At 31.6% G+C, this 23,060-nt stretch overlaps 2 protein-coding genes and 1 long non-coding RNA gene across 13 annotated transcripts in view; 1 reads left to right on the top strand and 2 right to left on the bottom strand.

The window, feature by feature from the left end:
* LOC122567051 (vascular endothelial growth factor receptor 1) overlaps positions 1–9,443 on the bottom strand; it is a 50,401-nt gene extending 40,958 nt beyond the window's left edge. For 2 of the 4 annotated variants that reach the window (XM_043725136.1, XM_043725137.1), the window contains exon 1: positions 9,191–9,442. In XM_043725136.1, coding sequence (XP_043581071.1) covers positions 9,191–9,251 — 61 coding nt within the window. In that variant the 5' untranslated portion in view covers positions 9,252–9,442. Of the gene's footprint in view, positions 1–9,190 lie in introns of all 4 variants that reach the window. The other 2 variants (XM_043725139.1, XM_043725138.1) reach the window with 2 other exon arrangements.
* LOC122567058 lies at positions 2,920–9,790 on the top strand. Its single transcript, XR_006316682.1, has 2 exons — positions 2,920–9,238; positions 9,378–9,790. It is a non-coding gene; the product is annotated as an uncharacterized LOC122567058 (long non-coding RNA).
* An 11,184-nt stretch (positions 9,791–20,974) lies between these two features.
* Positions 20,975–23,060, bottom strand: part of LOC122566550 (zinc transporter 1) — a 32,979-nt gene continuing 30,893 nt past the window's right edge. For all 8 annotated transcript variants that reach the window (XM_043723978.1, XM_043723973.1, XM_043723975.1 and 5 more), the window contains one exon: positions 20,975–22,238. In XM_043723978.1, the coding sequence (XP_043579913.1) occupies positions 21,819–22,238 (420 nt within the window). In that variant the 3' untranslated portion in view covers positions 20,975–21,818. The remainder of the gene's footprint in view (positions 22,239–23,060) is intronic.

Genomic DNA, 23,060 nt, shown 5'->3' with positions numbered 1-23,060 from the left:
TTTAATTATATGCACGATCTGGTTACCTATAGGAACCTGTTTGTTCCCGACAAAGTTTTCCTGTACATACATAGATTTCACAACCAGAGTCGAACACTTCTCGAATTTTCCGAAAAATATTTGTCTAAAATAATATTATCCAAGTGAATTCCTTGTTAATCATAATTATTCGGAACAGGAACGTCATAACTAATTTCAATGACTTAGACATAGGTTATCAAAGTGAACAAGGTTATCAAGATCCCAAGGTATTCACAAGGTTATCAAGATTCCAAGGTATTCACAAAAGGCTTTAGTTAAACTTTGGTTACGATTAATCTTGATTCAGAAGTAAGTGTCCACATTTTTATATAGCTAAATCTAAACTTAACTCATTCACAAGAGAGATAATTATTTTTAATATTGTATAAGCTGACAAGGGCCAGAGTAGTAGATATCCGGTCTAGTGGCAACACTAGCGTGAAATAATTTTCGATGAATCAGTTATTACATACATGGAATGTTGCACTTTATTCTAATCTTCAATTGGTCAAAAATATAACAAATACACCTGCCGGCGTTGAAAAATTGCTTACATTTACGCAACAAAAATTTATAAAATAAATTGTTGAGTAATACACATAGTATTAAACATAAATTGCTTTATAATTTATAAAATAAAACCGAGCGACGATTATATGTATAGGAAAAAGTTGTTTAAAATGTTGCTCTTGACAATATATTTCAATGTCATTGCATTCGATGAAGTCGCTAAATTCCTATTCCGAATAATTACCAATATTTTCTGTGCTAATAATAAATGTTCAAATACTTTCGTAAGTCATGTTCGGATAACAACGCATTTTTATTTGTGGAAATATTTCGTTTAATTATCTAATTCTGTAACGAGACCTAGGAAGATGAGTAACAAATATTTCAAAACGAAGCCGGTTTCTTTCAGCCACAATGTCCTGCGGATAATGGGTTCCATTTCATTCTTGCTGGTATCCTTCTACTACATAAAAACAATAAAAACGCACATATGCCACGCGAGTTCGGTTCTGCGCATATATGTACAACCGTCTCTTGGGAGGAAGTCCTTTCTTTCCTCTTCTGATAATGTAGCCACATTATCAACCAACAGACTCGTTCCATCAGAAAAGCGAATAAATAAATCACAAGTGAACGCTAACGAGGAAAACGCTTTTGGAAAAGTTTGTTGTTCAATAGATAGATATTATTAGGCAAAATACATTCTTTGCTATCGATGATATTCTTTACAATATCTGTATAATTTTCGTTTATTACCAGAAGAAGAAATATGCGTGTATAATCTTTACATTATATCGTGATAGCATAAGTAAATCAATGTTAGTAATGAAATATTAAAAGACGTCTTTGATGTTCGAGTGTAATAATTTCCAAGCGCGCTTTTTATCTTATGATTTGTAGAATATACAGAGTATATCTAATGTACATATACATATACATATCACTTATTTTATGTTATATACAGTGATTCAAATAACTAAATACCTTCTTTTACAAACGCAGTAGTGCACTTGAAAAGTGCAAATTTTTAAGCAGAGATGCATATTTACTTCTGTGTATATCAATTACCTGAAGTATTCTACGTAAAAAGCTATTGGGATAATAATACTTAGATATTCAGAACGAACGACTTAGAAAATAATTACTTTTTATCAAGGTGTATTATATTTTTCATAAAATACGTATATGAAATCCATAAAAAACCGCATACTTAAAATTTTAGCTCTATAACTTTTTAACTTATGAAGCAAATTGTGTAATCAAAATTGTATGTATTAAATGACTCCATAATAAACATAAAATAGCAAAAATAGGGTTCCAGAGTTCAAACATGTTCAAGTTTGATAGCTTGCTCGAATCTTTCTCGCCTTATAGGGTAAAAGGGCTTATGTTGTCAAATTTAATGTATGTACCGCAGAAGTGCTTATATATGCACAAAATTAAAATTAAATCCTTGTAAGTAGTCGTTTTAAGACACAAGTGCTTCAATATTTTTTTCGCAGAATACTTAATATTTAGAGAAATCCAATATAAAGTAGATATCGAATATAAATTATAGATTTTTATCTTAAAAGATGCCACTGTACTTTTAGGTGTACATTATGCTTATGAAAAAAGTGAGACATATCGTAGAAAAGTAGACCTTCGTATGTCATTGATAGCTTTCTTCTAATAGTTTTTCAAATAAATTAAACATATAATTATTGCGAAGTTATATGTATAGGCAAGTAAAATGACATATTATTTAAATAATCGTTTGCAACCATTTTGTTTAATAATAAACAATTCTTAGAATTATTATTTCATTTAAACAAATTTAATTTACACAACTTTTACCTTAAAAGTTTTTACACTGATAATAACCAGTGATAATAGAATCTCAAACTAATAATTTATTAAATAAACAGCAAATTTAAAAGAGAAATATGTATTGTTTTTGTCAAATTAAGTCGATTTAAATAATTCTTAGTAATTAGTTGATAACAAAAGCTTTAAGGTAACGCTGAAAATAATGTAAAACATGAATTTTGTGTACACACAAGACGTGGGATTTGTTGTATATTGAGAAGTCTTGATAAGAACTGTTCAACCTACTAATGATAAAGAACGGAGAAAAACGAATGGCCTCTCGCAGATTAAATAGCATAAGATATATGGTGCCTTTCTGTCGTTTGGACACACAGATTACCATCGACTGAATAAACAAAATTATCAGCACGTCAGATCAACTTCTATCCATATAATTGTTGAAATAAAAATTTTTATTCTATTTATTATTTTCTTTATTATTTTATCTTAAATAACATTTAATATTTGCTGATATTGACAATATTATCGATTTATCGATTATATTAGGTCCCTTAAGAACATATTGTATAGTTGGTGAAAAGTGACATAAGTAAAAATTAAAATTGATAGAAATATTAATATTTGTAAAAAATGTTGGAAAACAGTGAAAATGATATCGTTTTATCCAATTCGAACGAAACTGTGCTATATCCCACAAAAGCGTTTTATTACTAGTGATGTGTTCAATTTTAATATACAATATTCATATATAGATACTAATAAATCGAAATCCAATACACAAGATTCGCTTTATGGATATATAATAGCTTGAAAAGGGATTGGCACACATTTTCCTATCATTTAATAGTATTTGTACATGATTACAAAAATTTGATAATACGAAAATAAAATGTAGAAACTGCTAAAGAGGCGTTTGATCGGAAAATAAGGTGTTGTATTATACTTGCCAAGTATATATTTACAAAATTTTCACACACTGATTTTCAACCTCGCAAATATTAAAGCTCTACTTCAATAATTATTTCAATAATCGAACGAATCAAATCTCTTGCAAATATCAATCGCGAGAATTCGGAAACCATTACCATTTCATTGAAATGTTTTAATAAATTTAGGAAGGTTCTATAGAATTTACATCTATATACAAATGATAAATGGGATCAATTTTATTGAACGTTTGCTTTTGTCACTATTTAAGAAGATAGTTCAGAAAAGCGATTTTAAGCGAATGGAGAATTTCTGACAAGGAACTCGTAGTTTCGAACTCACGTAACTGTTCTCGTTGTAAACATGTCTTTGTTCATAAATTTAAATTGCATCGTTTTTTCGGATTTCAGTTAGGCAGAAAGAAGTTCCATTTCAACTAATGTTATTTCAGTATTAGCATAAGTATAAGCTGTTAATATATTTTTGAATATGCTACTTTTCACGAATGAATTTAGATGGCCAATTTTTGTGATCGAGTAACAAGAAAATTGTTCTTTTCCGGAATGAACCATCATCAAAATGTACAAAGTAAGCATATTCTGGATTCTAGATTGTGATGTCAATTGTATCACTTTTGTTAACTTATTCTCCGTATTTTAAATTGAGCTGCTTTATGTTATTAATTATTTGATAATGGCTTGTTTTATGCCATTTTCAAATAATTACTATTATGATTTCCGTTACCTAATACTCGACATTTCATGAACAAAAGTACTGTTTTTATAGACATTACTCCAAACCATGTTCAATATTTTGAATTGAAAATTACTGTATATCGAATGTATTAGATGGTCCCAAAAGTTTCTTTCGTTTTATTAGGAAGTAACAGTTGTACAACATTTTATTTTTATTATTATTTTATTGAATATGTACGATGCATTTTGTTCCAATAGAACAAAAAATAATAATTGATATTTTTATAAATATACTAAAACGAACTACCACCTAATAGAACTTAGACAAAAATTTGTTTTATCCATTAAATATTAAATATCTTATATCATAGCCTAATTTTTTCATGTTTAGTTTTTCTAAATGTTGCATTTAGTTTTTGTAAATTATTCAAAAATGCATAGAAATCTGCAATCTACTTACGACATTATATTTAAACTGTATGAAGTAAATCTTGAGTTTATTCAGATTTATGAGTACGTATTGAACTTGATGTAATCACTCATCGCTAGTTTCACGAATTCATGTCAATTAGATATCGTCTTCTTAACGCTTCTTTCACACGACTGGATATCGATAATAAATTTTATCGTTTACATTGCACAAGACCACTTCACATCGTCATTTAGACCCAAATAGTAAATTTGTCAATTTTCATTGGGATACATGTTGCATTCCGATGAAACATCGTAATTGATTGCTGTGAAACTATTATTTCGACCTAAATGAAATGAGTAGTTTACAATATTTATCACAACCACTTTCTTTGGAGATATTTACAACTAACCACTTTATAAGTACATAATATATATGTATGTTGTAGATGAAATGACTTAATAAAACATTTAATATTTATATCTTGCCTGAAAATAATATTAATCAAACTATAATTTAACAGATTTAATACATTTCGACCATTTATAAAACAAAGTTACAATTTGGTACTCGAAACCTTTAGTTGATCATTATCGACAACTTTTTGTATGTTTTTAATATTTATATGTTTGATGGTGTCCTTCAATTGAGATTATTCCACGCTAACGCAGATTGTTCATTTTTTTAATATAGTTTTTTTAGAAAAAGCTGTTATAGCAGTAATTATATATAAAAAACGTTTAATAGCAAATTACCTATATAATAGTAAACCACAATAATACAAACTATAAGAAATTTTCATTTACTTTCTTCTAATCGTCAATTCCTTTTCTCAATTATATTGATATATTCTAGGATAATTATTTAGAAAACTGCGATCATCTTGGATTTCGATGATTTTTTAATATATTGCAAAAATCAACATTTCAAACAACTTTTTCCTTTGCGTGCTATCCTCGGATTCTTAGTTTCCGAGATTTTTGCAAAAAACTGGCGGTATCACTACAATGAATTCTGCTTATAATTGTTTACAAATAATGTCCGTGACAGCGGATGACCCAACCTATATAAACTATAAACAAATGATAAGAATTAGGTTCGGATTAAGCGTTATTTTATCTGGTCACCACACCGTGATGCTGCCTAACTCCAATCAATATTTAACGCATACGCTGTCACGGACACAGAATTGTCACCAGAATTCACTGTGGTTGTACCGACAGTTTTTTGCGAAAACTGACAATAAGACTAAAAATTGTTCAGATGCCTCCAATAACATATTAAAAAATCATCGATATCTGAAATGGTGGAAGTTTTCGAAATAATTACTCTTAACTTTTATTTTCTTTTTTCTAAAGAATATATTTGACATAAAGTACAGCCTTCATTAATTAATACAGAACAATTATTTGAAACAGAATTAAAGGATTGGCTGTCCCAACATTTATCCAGATTATGTATAATAACCTCATTAGAACTTGGTAGGATAAAATTAATTTCTTTCCTTTTCTATATCTTTTACGGTTTTTGATCGCTAAACATAATAATATATTTCGATCAATTTTGATATTCGTATTATTCTATTTTTTGTTATTTGATCCTACGCATGTTACGAATGGTTTTACAATACAAATTTAGGTTTCTATAGACTCTTTCGCTTTCCCTATCTAATTTATTTCAAATATTTTAAATAGGCCAGGAAAATATGTGAGTCATGTAATTAATTACTACATTGTTGTGACTTTTGAAAATAGTTTTGACAAACTTTTGTTATGTGTTCCGGATTGCAATTTTGCATGAATATGAAATTCTGATCGATTAATGGTTTTCTTGATAATTTGGATTAATTATCAATTCGAATGAAAATAATAGGTGTCCCATACTCGGGATCAATCAACGGGAGTGTAGATAAATAAATTCCTTAGAAGCCAAACTGATTTCAACTCCATTTTTTACTAATTTCTCAATTACAATATTCAAATACAATATACAATTAATATTTAATTCTTAAAATATAAATATGGTATTTCCATAATTTCATTTATAAATAACATGATTACTAATATCAATATGAAATATTACTAATAATATAGTGATATAAATAACAGTAAATTTCAAGATAAGTTGAAGAAATAATGCTTGTAATAATGGGATATAATCACTCTACTTTCCAATTTTCCAGTTAGTCAATATAGCTTCTACATGATTCAAATGCACAAATCATTTTCTATATAATGTCACTTTCTATGTAACAATAAAAACGAATATATCTAGGGATATCTTTAACATTTCTCATTAATTGTAAATATTTAATCAAAACAAATATTGAACGTCCCAATTACATTATACGAAAATGCCACTGAAAGATGTTTACTGAAACATTTTCAATAATCAAATGATAATCTCAGAAAGTTATCGTTTCGTAAATTATATCGTTGATGTATTGCCTATTGTAACGTATAAAGCGCCAGGAGTTTGATGATTCGTTAAGAAACAGATAATGTTCAAATGCTTCTCGTATGTAATTTGCATGATTGCTACGCATTAACTACACGTTTCTGTCCACAGTTCTCCCGTTTCAAGTACGAGAGAGTCCAATCGAAACTAGTATATCTGCGAATCAGGAAAAAACGTTCCAAAGTATTGTATGATTCATGCGATAGTGGTTTCAAACGTTTTTTTTAGATCGGTCTGTCTTTATATACAGTAAAACTTGGTTTATATTAACTCGTTAAGTATTTAACATTTAACTATGTCAACGAAATTTTATTTACAATTAATGCCTGAATAACTGAACGCTGACTGAATCTTTATTATCTGAACTGCCGAGTACCACTCATACCAATTACATGAACGAATGGAATGTATTTGTGTCTATTTATATGTATCGAAATGATTTTTCTCGATTTCTTTTATTATTCGAATTAATTTTTTTTATTTATTTATATTTATATCACGCGGTATTAATTAATTACACGATTATTGTGGACACAAATTCATAAGGTTCCAAAATCATAAGGTTCGAAACATTATTATATGTATATTTATGAGCAAATGTTTGGTGGAGTTCATTTATATGAACGTAAACTCTATTAGCTGTCCGAAAAATCACAGATGTTGTAAGAAGGGAAAATTAAGTGAACTTGTACTATATACATACGATATACGAATGACCTGGTCATACGAATCTGCTTATCCCCAACAGATTTGTATAAATGGTATTTTACATTATAGTATAAACAGGTTTATAAAAATATTCGCGGTTTTAAATATCCTTTACGAATATATTATGTTGTATGAAACATTTTGAAATTTCATTAACGCAGTTATGACTATGAGACTCGACTATCTTTGTTATATTGGTAACGTTAAAAACAGAACTGAAAAAACATATATATATATATATACATATACATATATGTTTTTTCAGTATATATATTCAATATGTATATATATATGCAATTGTTTCCTAACCATAAATCTCAATATGAGGAAAGGCAAAATACGAGGAAAGAGTATCTTGGATAAAATTTGACCAACTAACTTAACAAAACTTGAGCACTTACAACAGTTTCATTAAAATTTGTATTAAATTCGAAGAAGGAAATCAATCAACATTTAAGCCTAAAAGGTGATACTGGAATACAAGGAATTTACTCAATACCACAAAATATCCAAACAAACGAAACGCTATGTATAACGAAACAAAAAGAAAATAATATTAATAATATTTCCTATAGGATATAATATAATAATAATTCCCTAAAGAAATAGCTCTAAATAAGTACGACTATACAATAAATAAACAAAAACAAATAATCGAGTAATTGAAAATAAATGATCTCTCATATAAAAGATTAACAAAGTTATTTGATTATCAGAACAGAATAAATTGTGACTAGTTCGCATGATCAAGGTTGTTCTATTACATGATCTTACATATTTGCTAGAACGTATTTTTTATATTTATTTGTAAAGTAATAACTTCTCATTAAATAATTTATACTTCAATTGCGTTTCAAACAAGTTAATAAATGATTCTTTTACTACTGTTATCTTTTAAATCAACAAATCTCTATTTAACTTCCATTTCCCTAGTCATATTCATAAGACTATGAAATATCACAAATATCCGCGATCTAGTTCTCATTAATTGTACAGTGTCCTATCAATGATAGTGTCCCAGTGTTAATGGTACAATTGACAAGGAGGCAATTTTATGTGGAAAAGTAAGTCGAAAATATAAAATAAAATTTTTTCATAGAACGCTTCGTTTTTGAACAAATGAAATTTTAAAAGTTATCAAGTACGCATGGCAATGCCAATTCTTAACTAAGCATGTTCAAATGCTATTTTCTTGGAAATGAGACCTTAAGCAGAAAAGTGTTATTTTTCACTTATTCTTCTTCGTAGAATGACCTAATGACCTTCTGATGATTGTTTACTTATATCCATCCGGTATTTAATTAGATAAGTTCAGATATAACAAAGAAATTTCCAAATTTGATTTTATCGAAAACAAAGCGTCGCGCCGTATGAAAAAATGTTATTCTATATTTTCACTGAATTTTTTCACGTAGAATTACGGTTTTACCAATTGTACCATGATTACTGGAACACCTTGTATAGTAATGTAGTAAATTATTGTGCAGTGGTATGCCCACAGGTATGCGATTGAAGTTACGACGACATGTGGCACGTAACAGTAACCTGTTTTCACAAGCGTGACTCAATAGTGGCCACGTGATTGTGACACCTCACTGAACAACGAATCGATCGCCAGGGGAATATAGACGACGGGCAAAACAGCATTTACCTCGATGCAGCACGAGCACAACGAGTAACACGATGGATCTTGAAACTTGTACAATTTTCATCTTCTCTATTTATTATCACACTGTGCACCTTTTTATTTATTTACTCTATACTCTCTCTTTCTCTTTCACCTGTCATTTCATATTTTTGTAAAGAACTTATATAGTAAGGCAACCTCATTCATATAGAAACACTCGTCGGAACGAATACACGATACTACACGACTAAAGCATTCCACGCGCGCTTTCTCACTGAAGAACCGAGCGAACGAACGGGTTACGCACGTCCATGATTCCATGAACAAGGCCCCACCCCGACCGATTCCTCGTTCTCTGAGTTATCGGTGACGACATCATCCAGGAGACGACGTTCTTCTCCTTCATTTGCTCCAATGATCAAAGTTAATCGTGCGAATCGAAGCTCCGATGTCGCCAATGACGATTTCTACCAAGATTGAGTATTATCAAAACAAGCTTTCATTTAAATAATTTTTCAAATTGAAATGTTGACTTTATTTGTTATTTTCTTTGTTCCTTTATCTTAAATAACGTTATTTCGATAATAATGTACTTGGGAAATAAATTATTTGATTGAATAAATATATTTAGTGTTTTATTTGATATATCTACCATGAATCACAAAAGTCTATATGCGCTCCTCAAATATATTATAATAAAAGCGTTAGCTTTACGAACTTTTTTGACAGATTAAGATATAACGTTGTTAAAATATAAAGTAATTTATTTACTTTCAGTTTCATTAAGTAAAAGATATAAATTACAATATTATAAAAATTACATACATCTGTTATATCTACATGAAGTTATAAAAATTGTAGGCTTAATATTATATTATAATTTTATACTTAACCCCCCCCCCCCTCTCCCCTTACGTAAACATCAACAATATCCTGAAATTTCCTTGGCATTAGAAATATTGAAGGTTTCGTAATTTCTACCATAATTTTATCTCAAGAATTTTATGAAGTAAATATTTTAATTTCTGTTTAGAAACATTAGTAATAATGTGTATAGTAATAAAAGTGTTGCCAAGTAAGCATAAATAATTTTGTAACAAAGTGCGTTTCTAATTTCTTTGGTAAATCAGGCACACATAATTTGTAGATAATATGTAGAGTAATGTGGGCTTTCGTGACTAAACATAAATATCAGTTATTTAATTTCACCAGAACTATATAAAGGTGTTTATCTATAGTACACAGAATTTTTATTCGAAAACTTTGATGTGTAAGTCTACGTACACACATTCTTTTCAATATTTACTAATGTTCGCGCTGCTTGATCGGATGAAATATGTTTAGTATCTAGTTGTTTTTAAAGTGTCTAATGTGAATATTTTTCGTCAAAAGATATACAATGGCTACAAAAAATATTGGCAAAAGATATAGGGATACATGTGAATACTTTTTGCCGCTTCACTCTATTCCTTATGCACTAAAAACAATTACATATAATAGAATACCGCTTAGCGCGGTGTTCGTGTAATGAGATTGCAAAATTTCTTTAAAAGACTTTATATATGTTTACGCGATGGTAAATTCTAGAGGTACAGAAGCATATTATTGCCTTAAACATACAAGGCAATAATTGATTTATTGTTCTTCCTTTCTGTGCTTGTTTTCAAAATTGACTCATTCTTGACATGCAAATATATGGGTTTTTGAACTTGACACAAAGATCATACATACGTATTAACCTTTTTACGAGAAGGAACATTTCACCTATTATTTGAGCTTATTTGTATACAGAATTAGCTATGTTGCTTCAAAAAGGAATTTATTTTACTTCTTGCGCTGTGGATACCATATAACATTAAGAATTCGCATAAAGCAGAACGTGTCTGCCATGTTACAGGGAGTTCTACCGTACTTGTTGGATAGAGGATTCTATCTTCTATACCATTATTACTTAAATCGGTCTATAGTAATCAGAAAAAAGTTTTCATCGTCGATAATGGTTATTGGTAAGCAAATAAATTTCCATTTATTCATACTGATTAATATGAATAGCGGATATGGTAGGTAAGTTGGTAATAACGGTTATGATAACTAAAAACAATTTCCGTCATTGATAATGAATACCGGTAACTAAAAGTTGTTATTATATAATGTTTATATTATGTATAATAGTCATTTCTAACTAGAACACTTAAAAGTTAATATTGGTTAACCATTTAATTTTTTGAAGAATCACTTAAAAATGTAATGATGTATTCTGCTGTTTTTCGTTTAAACAAAAATTAATTTTTCTCAAGCTTTTAGCTTTTTACTAATTGTAATTTTTTAACGTTGATAATAATAAATAAAGATGTTATTCCGTTTTCAAATTTGAACCTATAAAGATAATTATACAAATAATTCTACATGGTATGTTTTTTATCTTTTTAAATCTGTCGTTTTTCATCTTTAGTTAGAATGATCTATCTATCATTTGCTAAATATTATAGGGAGTACTATTGTATATTTTATATATTTTTGCATATTATGTGAATTCTGCCCACTTTTATACTTTTAAATTTCTCATAAATGTTTAAAAGTCCACTAATTATACGAATACAAAACACAGACACTAGAATTGTTCCAAGTTTAAAGAATGTTTTAAGTAAAATAAACTTAGTATCACTATAGCATTCCTATTTCTGATTTCATTAAATTGGGAATGTTAGAAAATGATTTCACAATTTCCCTGGGCATTAAAAATATCAAATATTCATCCACTTTGTATAAAATTATTTAACATTGCGATTATTTCTGGTCATCTATCTACCAGTGGTAATAGCATAATCTATTAAACTCATATTGTAATGTATTTAGGGGTCAACGTAATTGCCACTTATGAATTAATACAACCTGTGTTAAGTGTTCAAACATTTTATTGTATGAAGCTTCATTTATGAATATATTGATATTGAAAATTTATCCACTATATTTATCTACATTATATATTTTCTTTCAAACATTTCAAGGGAGAAAATATAGATTGGGAAAAATCTTGGGAAAAGTTTAGAGGAAAGTAATATACAGGACATAATTATGTTGACAGAAATAATTTTTAACAATTGAAGGTTTTGTAACAATAAGAAAGCGATTTCAATATTTAAACTATTTTATTGCAAAAACAAAGATATAGGCTTCATATTCAGAAGTAGAAAAATTCATTACTGCGAATATTAGTTCATCGTAAATCTATATTCTAGATTTTAAACTTTCACGATAATCAGATAACATACATTCCGTGATTCTTCTGATTTCGATAGTGTTTTTGATATACATAGAGAGGAAATGGAAGTACCCACGCCCGTAGGTTTAGCTGTTCCACAGTATAGGTGCTACACCATGCGGCCAAATGCTGAAAGTATTCTAGCATATACAAGAACCTATTTAGTTCCATCTCAAACGAGGTATATTCGCTGTGGCTCTACGCTGCAAGACCCTTTCATTGTACTGTTCGACGGAAAATTTTTTTTACGTTTTTATGCTATTATTTTATATTATATTATCTATATTTTATATTTTATAGTATATTATTTATATTATATATTATTTTATAATTATATTATTTATTTTATATTATTTTATACTCTATACGCTTTTATTCTATCTATTTATTTTCACGACCGTAATCAAACGTGATTTCTGCGTTTCTCATGTATGCTGATGTTCGTTTGCATTGGGTCTGCTCGTCAGTATCGACATTGTATATGAATATGACTCGTTGGCGACTACTTGTTGACCAGGCTACATAGCAAGCTCGATTTTATCATTATCAATCCTATCGATTGCCATACCGATTAAAGCCTCGTCTCAAACCGTAATATCGAATTTCCACGATTACTTGAATTTTTTTAACAATACGTTTTTCCGAGCGCGTTTCTTATAGCACAGTCAAGAACTGGATCCATTCCTTCTTATATCTCCATCCACATTTTCATGACCTGTGTACGTATATCATATCACGATTTAACAATAAACTGTGATCAGTCTGAGTAACGCCGATCGACCGTCACAATCAAATTATTCCGCCAATCCATACGTCTCACCCATGTGCAGACAGCTAAATCATCCTTTAATGAATCAGAAATTTACAAAGTTGTAGCACTTGTAATTACGATCGACGATCCAATCAGTTCACCAACCACTTCATTTTACGGATGTGTTTGTCCTTGCGTTTAGGTTCTGTTCTTCCATCAGATCCCGAATTCGATAACGATCGTTTTCTGCTCTTTTCCGAACTTTCTGAATCGTGAATTACGACTCATTGGGGTGAAATATCAATTTCAAATACTACCCGTGGACGGGACAGTCGCGATGCGTGTATGAAATTTGTGTAAACATTTTTTATATGTACTATTATTTCTTAATTATTTATGGAGGCAAAGGATTAGAGAAAACATTAATTTTCTTTACTCGAAAATACCATGAGGCGGTTTTCGATACGTTGTTATGGATTTTAATGAGTAGGCAGGTATAATGTTTAATCTACAATTTTTCTTACAGAACGTCGTACAGGATGATTTACGTCTTCAAATGTCATAAGTTTCTTCTCTACTTATACGAAGTAAGCTGCTGCACATGTATCGTTCGATTTGAGGATACTTGTGCATCTCGCTGCTTAGGCTGACCTACTTTCGTTCGTGTAAGGAGGTTTACTCGCGCACAGGAATATTTCGCTTCATTTTTAATTGTCAATAACCAAAAAAAAAAAAAAAAACGAAAAAGCAAATTTTTAATTCTTGATTTCCATCTTATTTTAGCTTCAAAAATCATCTCTTAAATTTTTTTACGCATGTAGCCGAATAATCTGTATATTACATGTTGCATTGTAATATACAACTGGTTTCTGTCTTGTAATAAGCAACTTACCAATCTGGAGCGTGTTACTTATTTTCAGGCAAAACTGTAATTAATTGTTGAAACTATCAAAACAAAAAAGATACTATAGCATTCTAAGTAATCTCGAATCGGTCATAAATAAGAAGGAAAGAGTGAATCACTTCTTACAATTCCTAAAAGGCATAAACCAACTAATCTAGCAAAATCAACACATACACCGTAATTGATATCTGCTATACATAATATGTCCATTATATCGTACGCTTTTTTGATTATCCAATACCAGATTAATCTAATATACAAATTATACAAGCTTATCGTCTCCATGCGTGCGTCTTATAATATTAAATTACGGGTTGTGTTCATATATCCTTTTATAGATATAAACTAATTTGTTATTTCAAAGTTAACGAATTCTTACTGATCACTACACAAGAAATATATATGAAATATATATACGATCATTTTCGATTTCGTACACGGATGAATCTCAGTTTGTTGGATCGCACTATTATGCTGGGTATATTACAAATGCGCCAGACGCCACACTAGGCGTAGTACGAAAGCGCTGGACACCACAGTGAGCGTAATACGAAAGCGCCAGACACCACACTAGGCGTAGTACGAAAGCGCCGAACGCTGCACTGGACGTAGAACGAAAGCGCCGGACGCTACACTGGGTGTATTACTATGACCACAGCATTTAACATAGTGTTAATGATCCTCTGAAACCGGTGTACTCACATCGTCATGGTCACTGTTGTTGTCATCACTACAGACATCCAACTCAGCAGGAATACAACTATCTGGCATTTTTTTCAATCCATTATGACTGTATTTGTGTATGATCGTTTACCGTCTAATATTTTCGAGCTATACCTGTCTCCTTCAAAAATTTCTGCTATTACAAATGGACCTCGGAATTTTGATCTAATTTGGTTCGGTTTTTTTCTTCATTTCTTTTTTTTTTTTTTTTTTTTTGTAATGCAAAATCACCGTGATTAAACCTAACCATTATAACTTTAGTTTTGGTTTTATCGAATCTGTCTTTATCGTATTTGGCACTAACTTCCATATTCTCTATTGCTTGTCGTCTTACATTGGAGATATCTACTTCTCTTTCTTCAATATTGCCGGGTAGCAACAAATCGTATGGTCTTACTGTTTTACCGGTTAGTAATTCTAAAGAACTCGATTTAGTCACGCGGTTGGTGGTGCAATTCAAGGACAATTGTATTTCCCCAATCCCGTCATGTCGTGACCGCCGGGTCATTTCTATTGTTGTACACATGTTCTTCAGCGTGCCCATAATACGCCCTACCTGTCCATTGACTCTACTAGCACTGGTTGCTATTAAGTGGAGTTTAATAATTTTTACTTTGACAAAATCTTGGAATTCTTTGCCCGTAAAACATCTTCCTTGATCTGCTATTATCCGGCAGGGACTGTCGAATAAAAATATAGCGGATTTAAGCGCTTTAATATACTAAGGTAATCTATTTTACAAGTATGATGCAGGTACGCGAATTTAGTGAAAGCATCAACCAAAATAATAACATATTCTTTCAAATCACTTTTACCGCTTAGTTTGCCCGTTACGTTCATGTGCACTGTATGCCAAGGTATGCTGGTATAGGATGTAATTCAGCTTGTGTTTTTGCCTTTGAAACTTGACAAGCATGACAGTTCTCTACGAATTTACGAACATACTTCGCCATTCCCTCGAACCAGTAATACTCGTACAGCCTCTCGAGCGTTTTATCCCAACCTAAGTGCATAATTGACTGATGCACATGATTAATAACGGATCACCTAGAACCTATCGGGACACTGAGCAAGCAGAGAGTTCTGCCTTTTCTTCGTATTCTACAGTAAAAGGTATTGGATCGTAATTCGTACGTATTTGCGACGCCTTCCGCAAGCTCATCGTTTTGTAATTTATTGGCGATTTAGGGAATTTGGGGGATCGAGACGTCGTTCCGCTAATAGCTAATCTCCTGAGATTTCAAACAGATTAATTTCTTTATCTGCGACTTCGTTAGTTATACTATGATCCATGTCTATGGGATTCCGCTAGAAGAAATCTACGTGAGCCATTCGTTTGCCTTCTCAATACATAATATCAAAATTAAAAGTTCGTAAGTAAGCCCACTACCTGTAAACTCTGTCATTTAAATTCACTTTATTGCTAGATGCCTACGAAGAATTACAGTCGATAACAAGAAGTTCTCGTCCATGTAGATAGTGGCGAAAACGTTTAACGGCGTTTACAACTGCTAATGTCTCTCGTTCATACGGATGATACTTGGATTCCGCGGGACTAGTTTTCTTACTACAGTATTCTACTACTCTGTTTTACCGTCAATCTTATTCATTAAAATAGCCCTATATCCATCCGGACTAGCGTCAGTGTGTATTTCTATCGGATAATTGGGGTCGAATATCATTAACACCGGCTCGTCAGTCAGAACAGAAATTACTTTTCGCCTTATTTTTTCATGCCTATCTGTCCAAGTTATGTTTTTGTTGCCGGAAGTAAGTGCATACAGGGGTTCCATTACCTGTGAAAATTTGGGAGGAATTTCGGAAGTAGGAGGAAAAAACCTATGAATTGCCTAAGGTGCGTGATGGTCGTTAGCGCAGGTAAAGAATTCAATGCGTGTATATTACCCGGGTTGGGACGAACTTCTCCGTTATGAATCACATATACCAAGATAGAGTATCAATGTCTTTAGAAAAGAGCATTTGGAAAAATTAAAAGAGAATCCGGCTTTTACGTAGGTATTTAAAACGTATCCGATCTTTCTATGGCTTGATCTATCGAGTCGGCAATAATTAGGACGTTATCCAGTAAACAATAACGTACGAGTAGGCGAGGTCGTCCAAGGCATTGAGAATGGCCTTATGAAAAACGGACGGTACATTTTTTCAATCCAAACGGCATCGTTATATACTCGTATTGCCTGTCGGAGGTAACGAATGTTGTATACTCCGTAGAATTAAAAATGAATAAAGTATCTCGCTTTTCGCAACCTCGCGATTTGATCCGCAATAAGAGGTAGAGGATACCGATCCGCGACCGTATCTTTATTTAGTCCTCGAAAATCTACACATAATCTATCTGAGGAATCTTTCTTCTCCACGAGTAGCATAGGGCTCGCAAACGGTGAATTACTAGGCCTTATGATTTTGCTCGAACTAATTCGCTTATTCTCTCACGTGCTATTCTGCGCTCTTCCTCGCTAAGTCTATAAGGACTTCTTTGTACGGTGATGTTAGGATCAATTAATCGTATTCCTAACTGGCCTGTATTTACGCGAATACATAGGAAACCCGTAACGAGTGAATCTTTGAATTTTTCGAGAAGAGAAATTAATCGACTGTGATCATTACCATGTACATCAGTGTCAACTTAATTAATATCGATCTCGTTTTGAGCTGTTTTATTACAGACGTTAATTATTTTGTTTAACACATAGCGAGGCTATTTTGCGTAACATTACGTCAGAATCTTGACTTAAAGTTTCACGGTCAATCACTACATCATATTTTAAATAACTATCAGGAAGGACATGAGAATTTATCTACAATGTAAAACCATTGGTACATACAATGGACAAGATTTGAGATGTACATTTAATACAAACATTTCTTATTCCTCGCTTTGCTGCTATATCAATCGTTCTTTTACCAGAAAATCTCAAAACCACGGATTTTTTAATCAGTGAACACTCGGCTCCAGAATCGGAGTAAAATGGAAACGACTCACCCAGGTGACTTGATCTACCAGTTGACGTATCCACTAAGTAGAAATCGACTCGACGCTCGTTATCGAAATTATAGTTTCATTTCGGAGCACTGCTTTGTAAAGGATTTTCCTCCATAATCAGATTGACAGCCGCGCACCATGCAGCGGGGTCGGTGCTCGTGGTTTCAGGGTTGAAACGCGGTAGCGAAAAATTGTTAGATTCCGCACTCGATTTTTGCACTAGCGACTGAATTAACTCGCACACGATGGTCGTAAGCTCTTGCACTGTTATAACCGGCACTGATCCCACTTCTGATGTCGGATTAGCATTATGATTAGGGTTGGGGTTAAGGGCGTGAAACAAATCTTCGTTATGGTTAGACTTTGTCGTTATGCAATAGAGAAGATACTGACTAGTGCAAATATGATTGTTACAAATATCGACAAGTAACCGTGGTAATTAGATACTCGAGACGTGGGTGACAATGATCCTAGGTTCGATAACGAATCCGCGGTCAATGGGATAATAGATGTATGTTCTCACAAAATCTAAGTCTTGGTTAACAAAACGTGAAATATTCACTGATCGTAAGGACGTTATTCTTTCTCGTCGATGAGATCGTAAGAGAGAATGACTTTCCGTCGCGATGGTGCCACAGAGGAAAACTATGATGGGGTGTGTCCAAGGGCACAAGATCATCGGATTCGTTGAGCAATGCCTTCGTTCGGAAGATGAGGGAAATTGACGTTGCTGTTAATTGGTCAATTTCCATATCGGTGGTTAGAAAAGGATGCTAGCCGCCCTTGTAGGGAAAGTTGCTAGCGGGAAACGTCGTTCCTGAGAAAGTAGGTTTCCCCTATCTTGCCGTAGTTGGGACAAAGACTGTTTGTCTGTTTGAAGGACTCTAGTTAACTAAATCTTAAGATTTATAACGGGTCCTTAGGCTAGCTGAATATGTACTGTGGAGATGCATCGACATCTGGTAATCATCTTACCCGGAGAATAGGGCCTGCGTGTGGCGAGCCACGGGACAGAGACCGTTGAGATGTTTACTGTCGAGTGTCGCTACAACTATTTCTTTAAGGAGAGCTATACTATTACTCCATACTTTGTTAGACAAACGTTCATCCCTTGACCGCGGCTACGTTGGCGACTGATTGTCGCCTCGAGCCCAAGCTCATTATTACAAATCTCGAATAAATACAATCGGATTGAATGGCAATTGATTAAATATGGCTATGGTAGAATCTAAATTACAATATTACGGGATTTTCCCAAAGTTCCAAAGGAAGACTCCGGTGTTTTTTCATCAACGACATATATATATTTGTACATAGTAACTTATATGTGTAAATATACTTAAATTAACTTACAATAATTTAATTTAAAATTTAAAAAACTTTTAAATCTGATTTAAAATTAAGTGAGTATGTTGTCTAGAAGATTTCGTGTTGCAACTGATTATATCTGTCGTTTGTCGCTCGTTCTCACCATGAACCTAACACTTCGAAAAATCTGTAAATCATAAAAATCTTGTGCGTATATGGAAGGTGAAACCTAACTAGCAACTAATACCCTTAGAGATAGATGCGACCATAAATAAATAAAATTAAATTAAAAAATGTTTAGTAATAGATATCGAACAATATTCTTACAGTTATTCTGGTATATACTGTTTGTGTTTCAATAAATTACAGGAACTTAGTTCAATTTTCAGTTGTTGACAAGTATCGCTCAGTGCAATATTTTAAAAGAAAATTATTGTAATGTTTGATAAAATAAATTACCAAAACACGTTAAACGCGTTCATAAAGATTGTCATCAATACAAAGAGCAGCATCGTGTATTTAAGAGAATAAAAAACATCTTCAATTCATTTTCAATTTCTAAGGCAATAAAATTTGTTAAAGCCATGCTAGCCTAATTGGATGTGGCTCGAATTCGTAACCGGACAAAATTTCTCGGTTTAAACCCCGAATTCCAGTCGATTTTCGGTCGGCAGCCCTGCAACTCAACTTATTCGTAATTTTATTATTTATTTCTGTTGTGCTTATTTCAACGTAATTTCTAGTGATTTGGAATCCATCTAAATCTGTAGGTCTCGCATGTCTCCAATTGTTCCAAAAAATCATTGTTATTTACTCTGCATATACGTAGTGAAGCATTGGAATACTAGCGTCTTAACGTTGAAAACAAAACCCCTTTAAAATTTTGTACACAAATACCACAATGACACATGTCTATTGTTTAACCTAAAGTAATCGCTAATAATCTTGCAATTAATATGGCTTTAAATACTAATAATAACAATATTAACATAAAAATAGTAAATAAACTAATAATAACATAATAACAAAATTTATGTATGACTTTTGTTAAGGAGTCGAACCAAAATCCGATTTATACTCGAGTCGCGCAGATCGTGGTCGCAGATGCGTAGCGACTGGATACGGTGCTGAGCAAGAGCCGCGATGTAACCACTGTTGATAGTTGCGATTGTTAGACGATCCTTCTTTAGATCTTCTTTTGTTCTTCTACCTTCTATTTCCCTTCTTCTCTCACAAGACGTGGAACAAACAATAACACGCGCTTATCACCTTTGTCAATCGCTAGTGATCAACCGTTTTATCGTTCTATCGACTCCCGAATTCAACTATTATAGCTCTAGACTAATATAGATTATTATTTTTGCAGTCGTAATAGCGTGTCAAAAATTGTTAATACAGAGACTTTTCTTCGGGTGATTCGTGAAACTGCATTTACTACCAAACAACAATGCGTTTCGCACATAACAACTTCACATATTTAATCATTTATGAAAAATTTGGGGATTCAAAAATGCATAGAATATACATAATATATAAAACATATAAAATACCCAAAATATAGTACTCATTGTAATATATAGTACATAATATGCAATAAGTGCGTAACATGTACTGATACAACAATGATACAAATGGGCTGCTTTGTATAAATGTACAATAAATAGCAGTTTGGTAATTTTCAACAATAAAGATGTCGTTATGCTTAGATGCGAACATATCGTAAATATGTCAATGTCAATTATATCAAATCATTAGGATACTTGAAGATTGCCTCTCAAAAGATAAACTAATCAATTGCAATTTTTGTAGATTTAAGAACTTTGTTATTTGGATAAATGATTAGTGAAAAAAGTGACTTATTTTCATAAATTTATTTGTTATGTATACAGATATCATATAAATAATGGTAAATTCCAAAGTAAATGTAACAAATAATATTTATAACATAATTACATCATTATAATATTCCTCGTACTTTTCAGTTTATGGAAATACATAATCAGTGGCTTCTAAGTGCTTCTTTAGTACTAGTTTCCAGTCTTTCTGTTCATATTGATAAATGAAAAATGAGAATGTATGCAAATACTTTTCTTAACCACTGTAAATAACCCTCTTTCATTCTATTGAAATATAAAGCAAAACTTAATATCGATTATTACCAGAAACGCTACAAACTTTTGGGGAAGTCTAGTAATATTTATTAAAATATTGTTTCTGGAACGTAGAGTGAAAAATCTATTTTGCCGGAAACTTCCTCGCACCTCTATATATAACTCGTTTGAAAATCAACATTGATTGTTAACATTGGGTCATTAGGGCCATAACGGTTTAAAATTAGATCACCTCATTTTAAAATTTCTAATTCCAACCTATTTTATTGCTCGTATTAATATTTATCATTGAGAATGTAAAATATACAATTAAATTAACTATTTTATCATAGTTATCTATATTAAATTAAATTTTATTAAATTAAATTAACTAAAACTTCATTCAATTAAAAATTCAATATATCAACTAATCCCGTGGTGTACATTCTTCCAGTTATTCTCGACCCAATTATATTTGTAATGTTAAAAATGTTTTCAGTTTAGACAAAATACACAGATCGGTATGCAGGATTTCTCATTCAATTTTACATTAATTATTTATAAATACAATTGAAATATGAAAATTCGCAGATTTCAGCAGGATTAAAAGTTAAGATACTATCTCTAAATTCTGTTCATCGTGACTCGTAATACACGAAACACAATTTCCATCGTTAACATTTACTACATTTATCGCATAAAGACTGTTATCAATCGCTTTATCTTTGTTATTGTATGTATCTTCATCTATCTGCTGGCACGAACTTCCGTCAGGCAGATTTTCGTTCGATTGACATGATTTTGAACCTTCTTCGTCATAGATAGTAAACCTTTCTAGATCGATGTTTGTGGAAGCTGGAATAACTTGCTTTTTTTCTAGTTTCTTGTTTATGGATTGTGCTTGTTGTTTGGTTGATATGTCTGAACATGAATCTTCGATGAATTTTTCTTTGGAGCAGCATTGAGATGAACTGCAGTGCTCGCCATGACAACGTATCAAGCAACCGGCTTTTTCCGTATTTGGTCTCAACTGTTAAATTAAGAATTAATAAAATAAGGAAAATAAGGTAAGGAAGAGTCTTTTTGTTTTTTACTTTAGTGCTAATTGCTTGAGTATTTGGCATATCGTAGTAATGAACATAGGATAAAACGACAATATTGTGTTAATCAGATTTATGGAAGAAAAAACATAATGCTCATACACATAAAATGGGAATGACATTTTCTTTTTATTCATTCTCAATCTATAAAAATCAGCATTCTGCGGAGTTATAGCACTTTTAATGATCTTTCAGTGATCTCAAATACCTAAATCTTAATTATTTTAAGTTACGATATTTTTGTGAAATGATATTTCTACTATAATTGTGTCACTTTTAAGTTTAGTTTATATATGTCGACAAATTATTATCTTAAGTTATGACAATATTTGAAAACTTTTACTATATGGTAAGATTAATCGATAGGAAATACGAAACAAAAATATTTAATAGAAAATTTCATCAAGAAAGAAATATATTTTCCGGAAACAAACGATAATCATTTATCACACCAAAATAAAAACGTTCGTTATCAACGTACAAACTTACATAGCTATTTTTGACAATATAATAAACATTCGATATTTTATTCAAAATATACATACTAAAAATTGTATAAGATCTATGCAGGGATACTGGACGAACGGCTAAAGGCAGAGGTGGAAACCAAACTGGAAGAGAGCCAATTTGGATTCAGAAAAGGAAGAGGAGTAACCGACGCAGTGTTCGTGATAAGTCACATCATTGACAAGCAGCTGAGTAGAGAAAGAGGGAAGTTGTTTGCCTGTTTTGCGGACTTAAGAGCGGCGTTT

The sequence above is a fragment of the Bombus pyrosoma genome, linkage group LG4 (assembly GCF_014825855.1).
Source record: "Bombus pyrosoma isolate SC7728 linkage group LG4, ASM1482585v1, whole genome shotgun sequence".
Lineage (NCBI taxonomy): Eukaryota > Metazoa > Arthropoda > Insecta > Hymenoptera > Apidae > Bombus > Bombus pyrosoma.
Note: the sequence above shows the minus strand (reverse complement) of the source record. Positions and strands in the feature narration are given on the sequence as shown.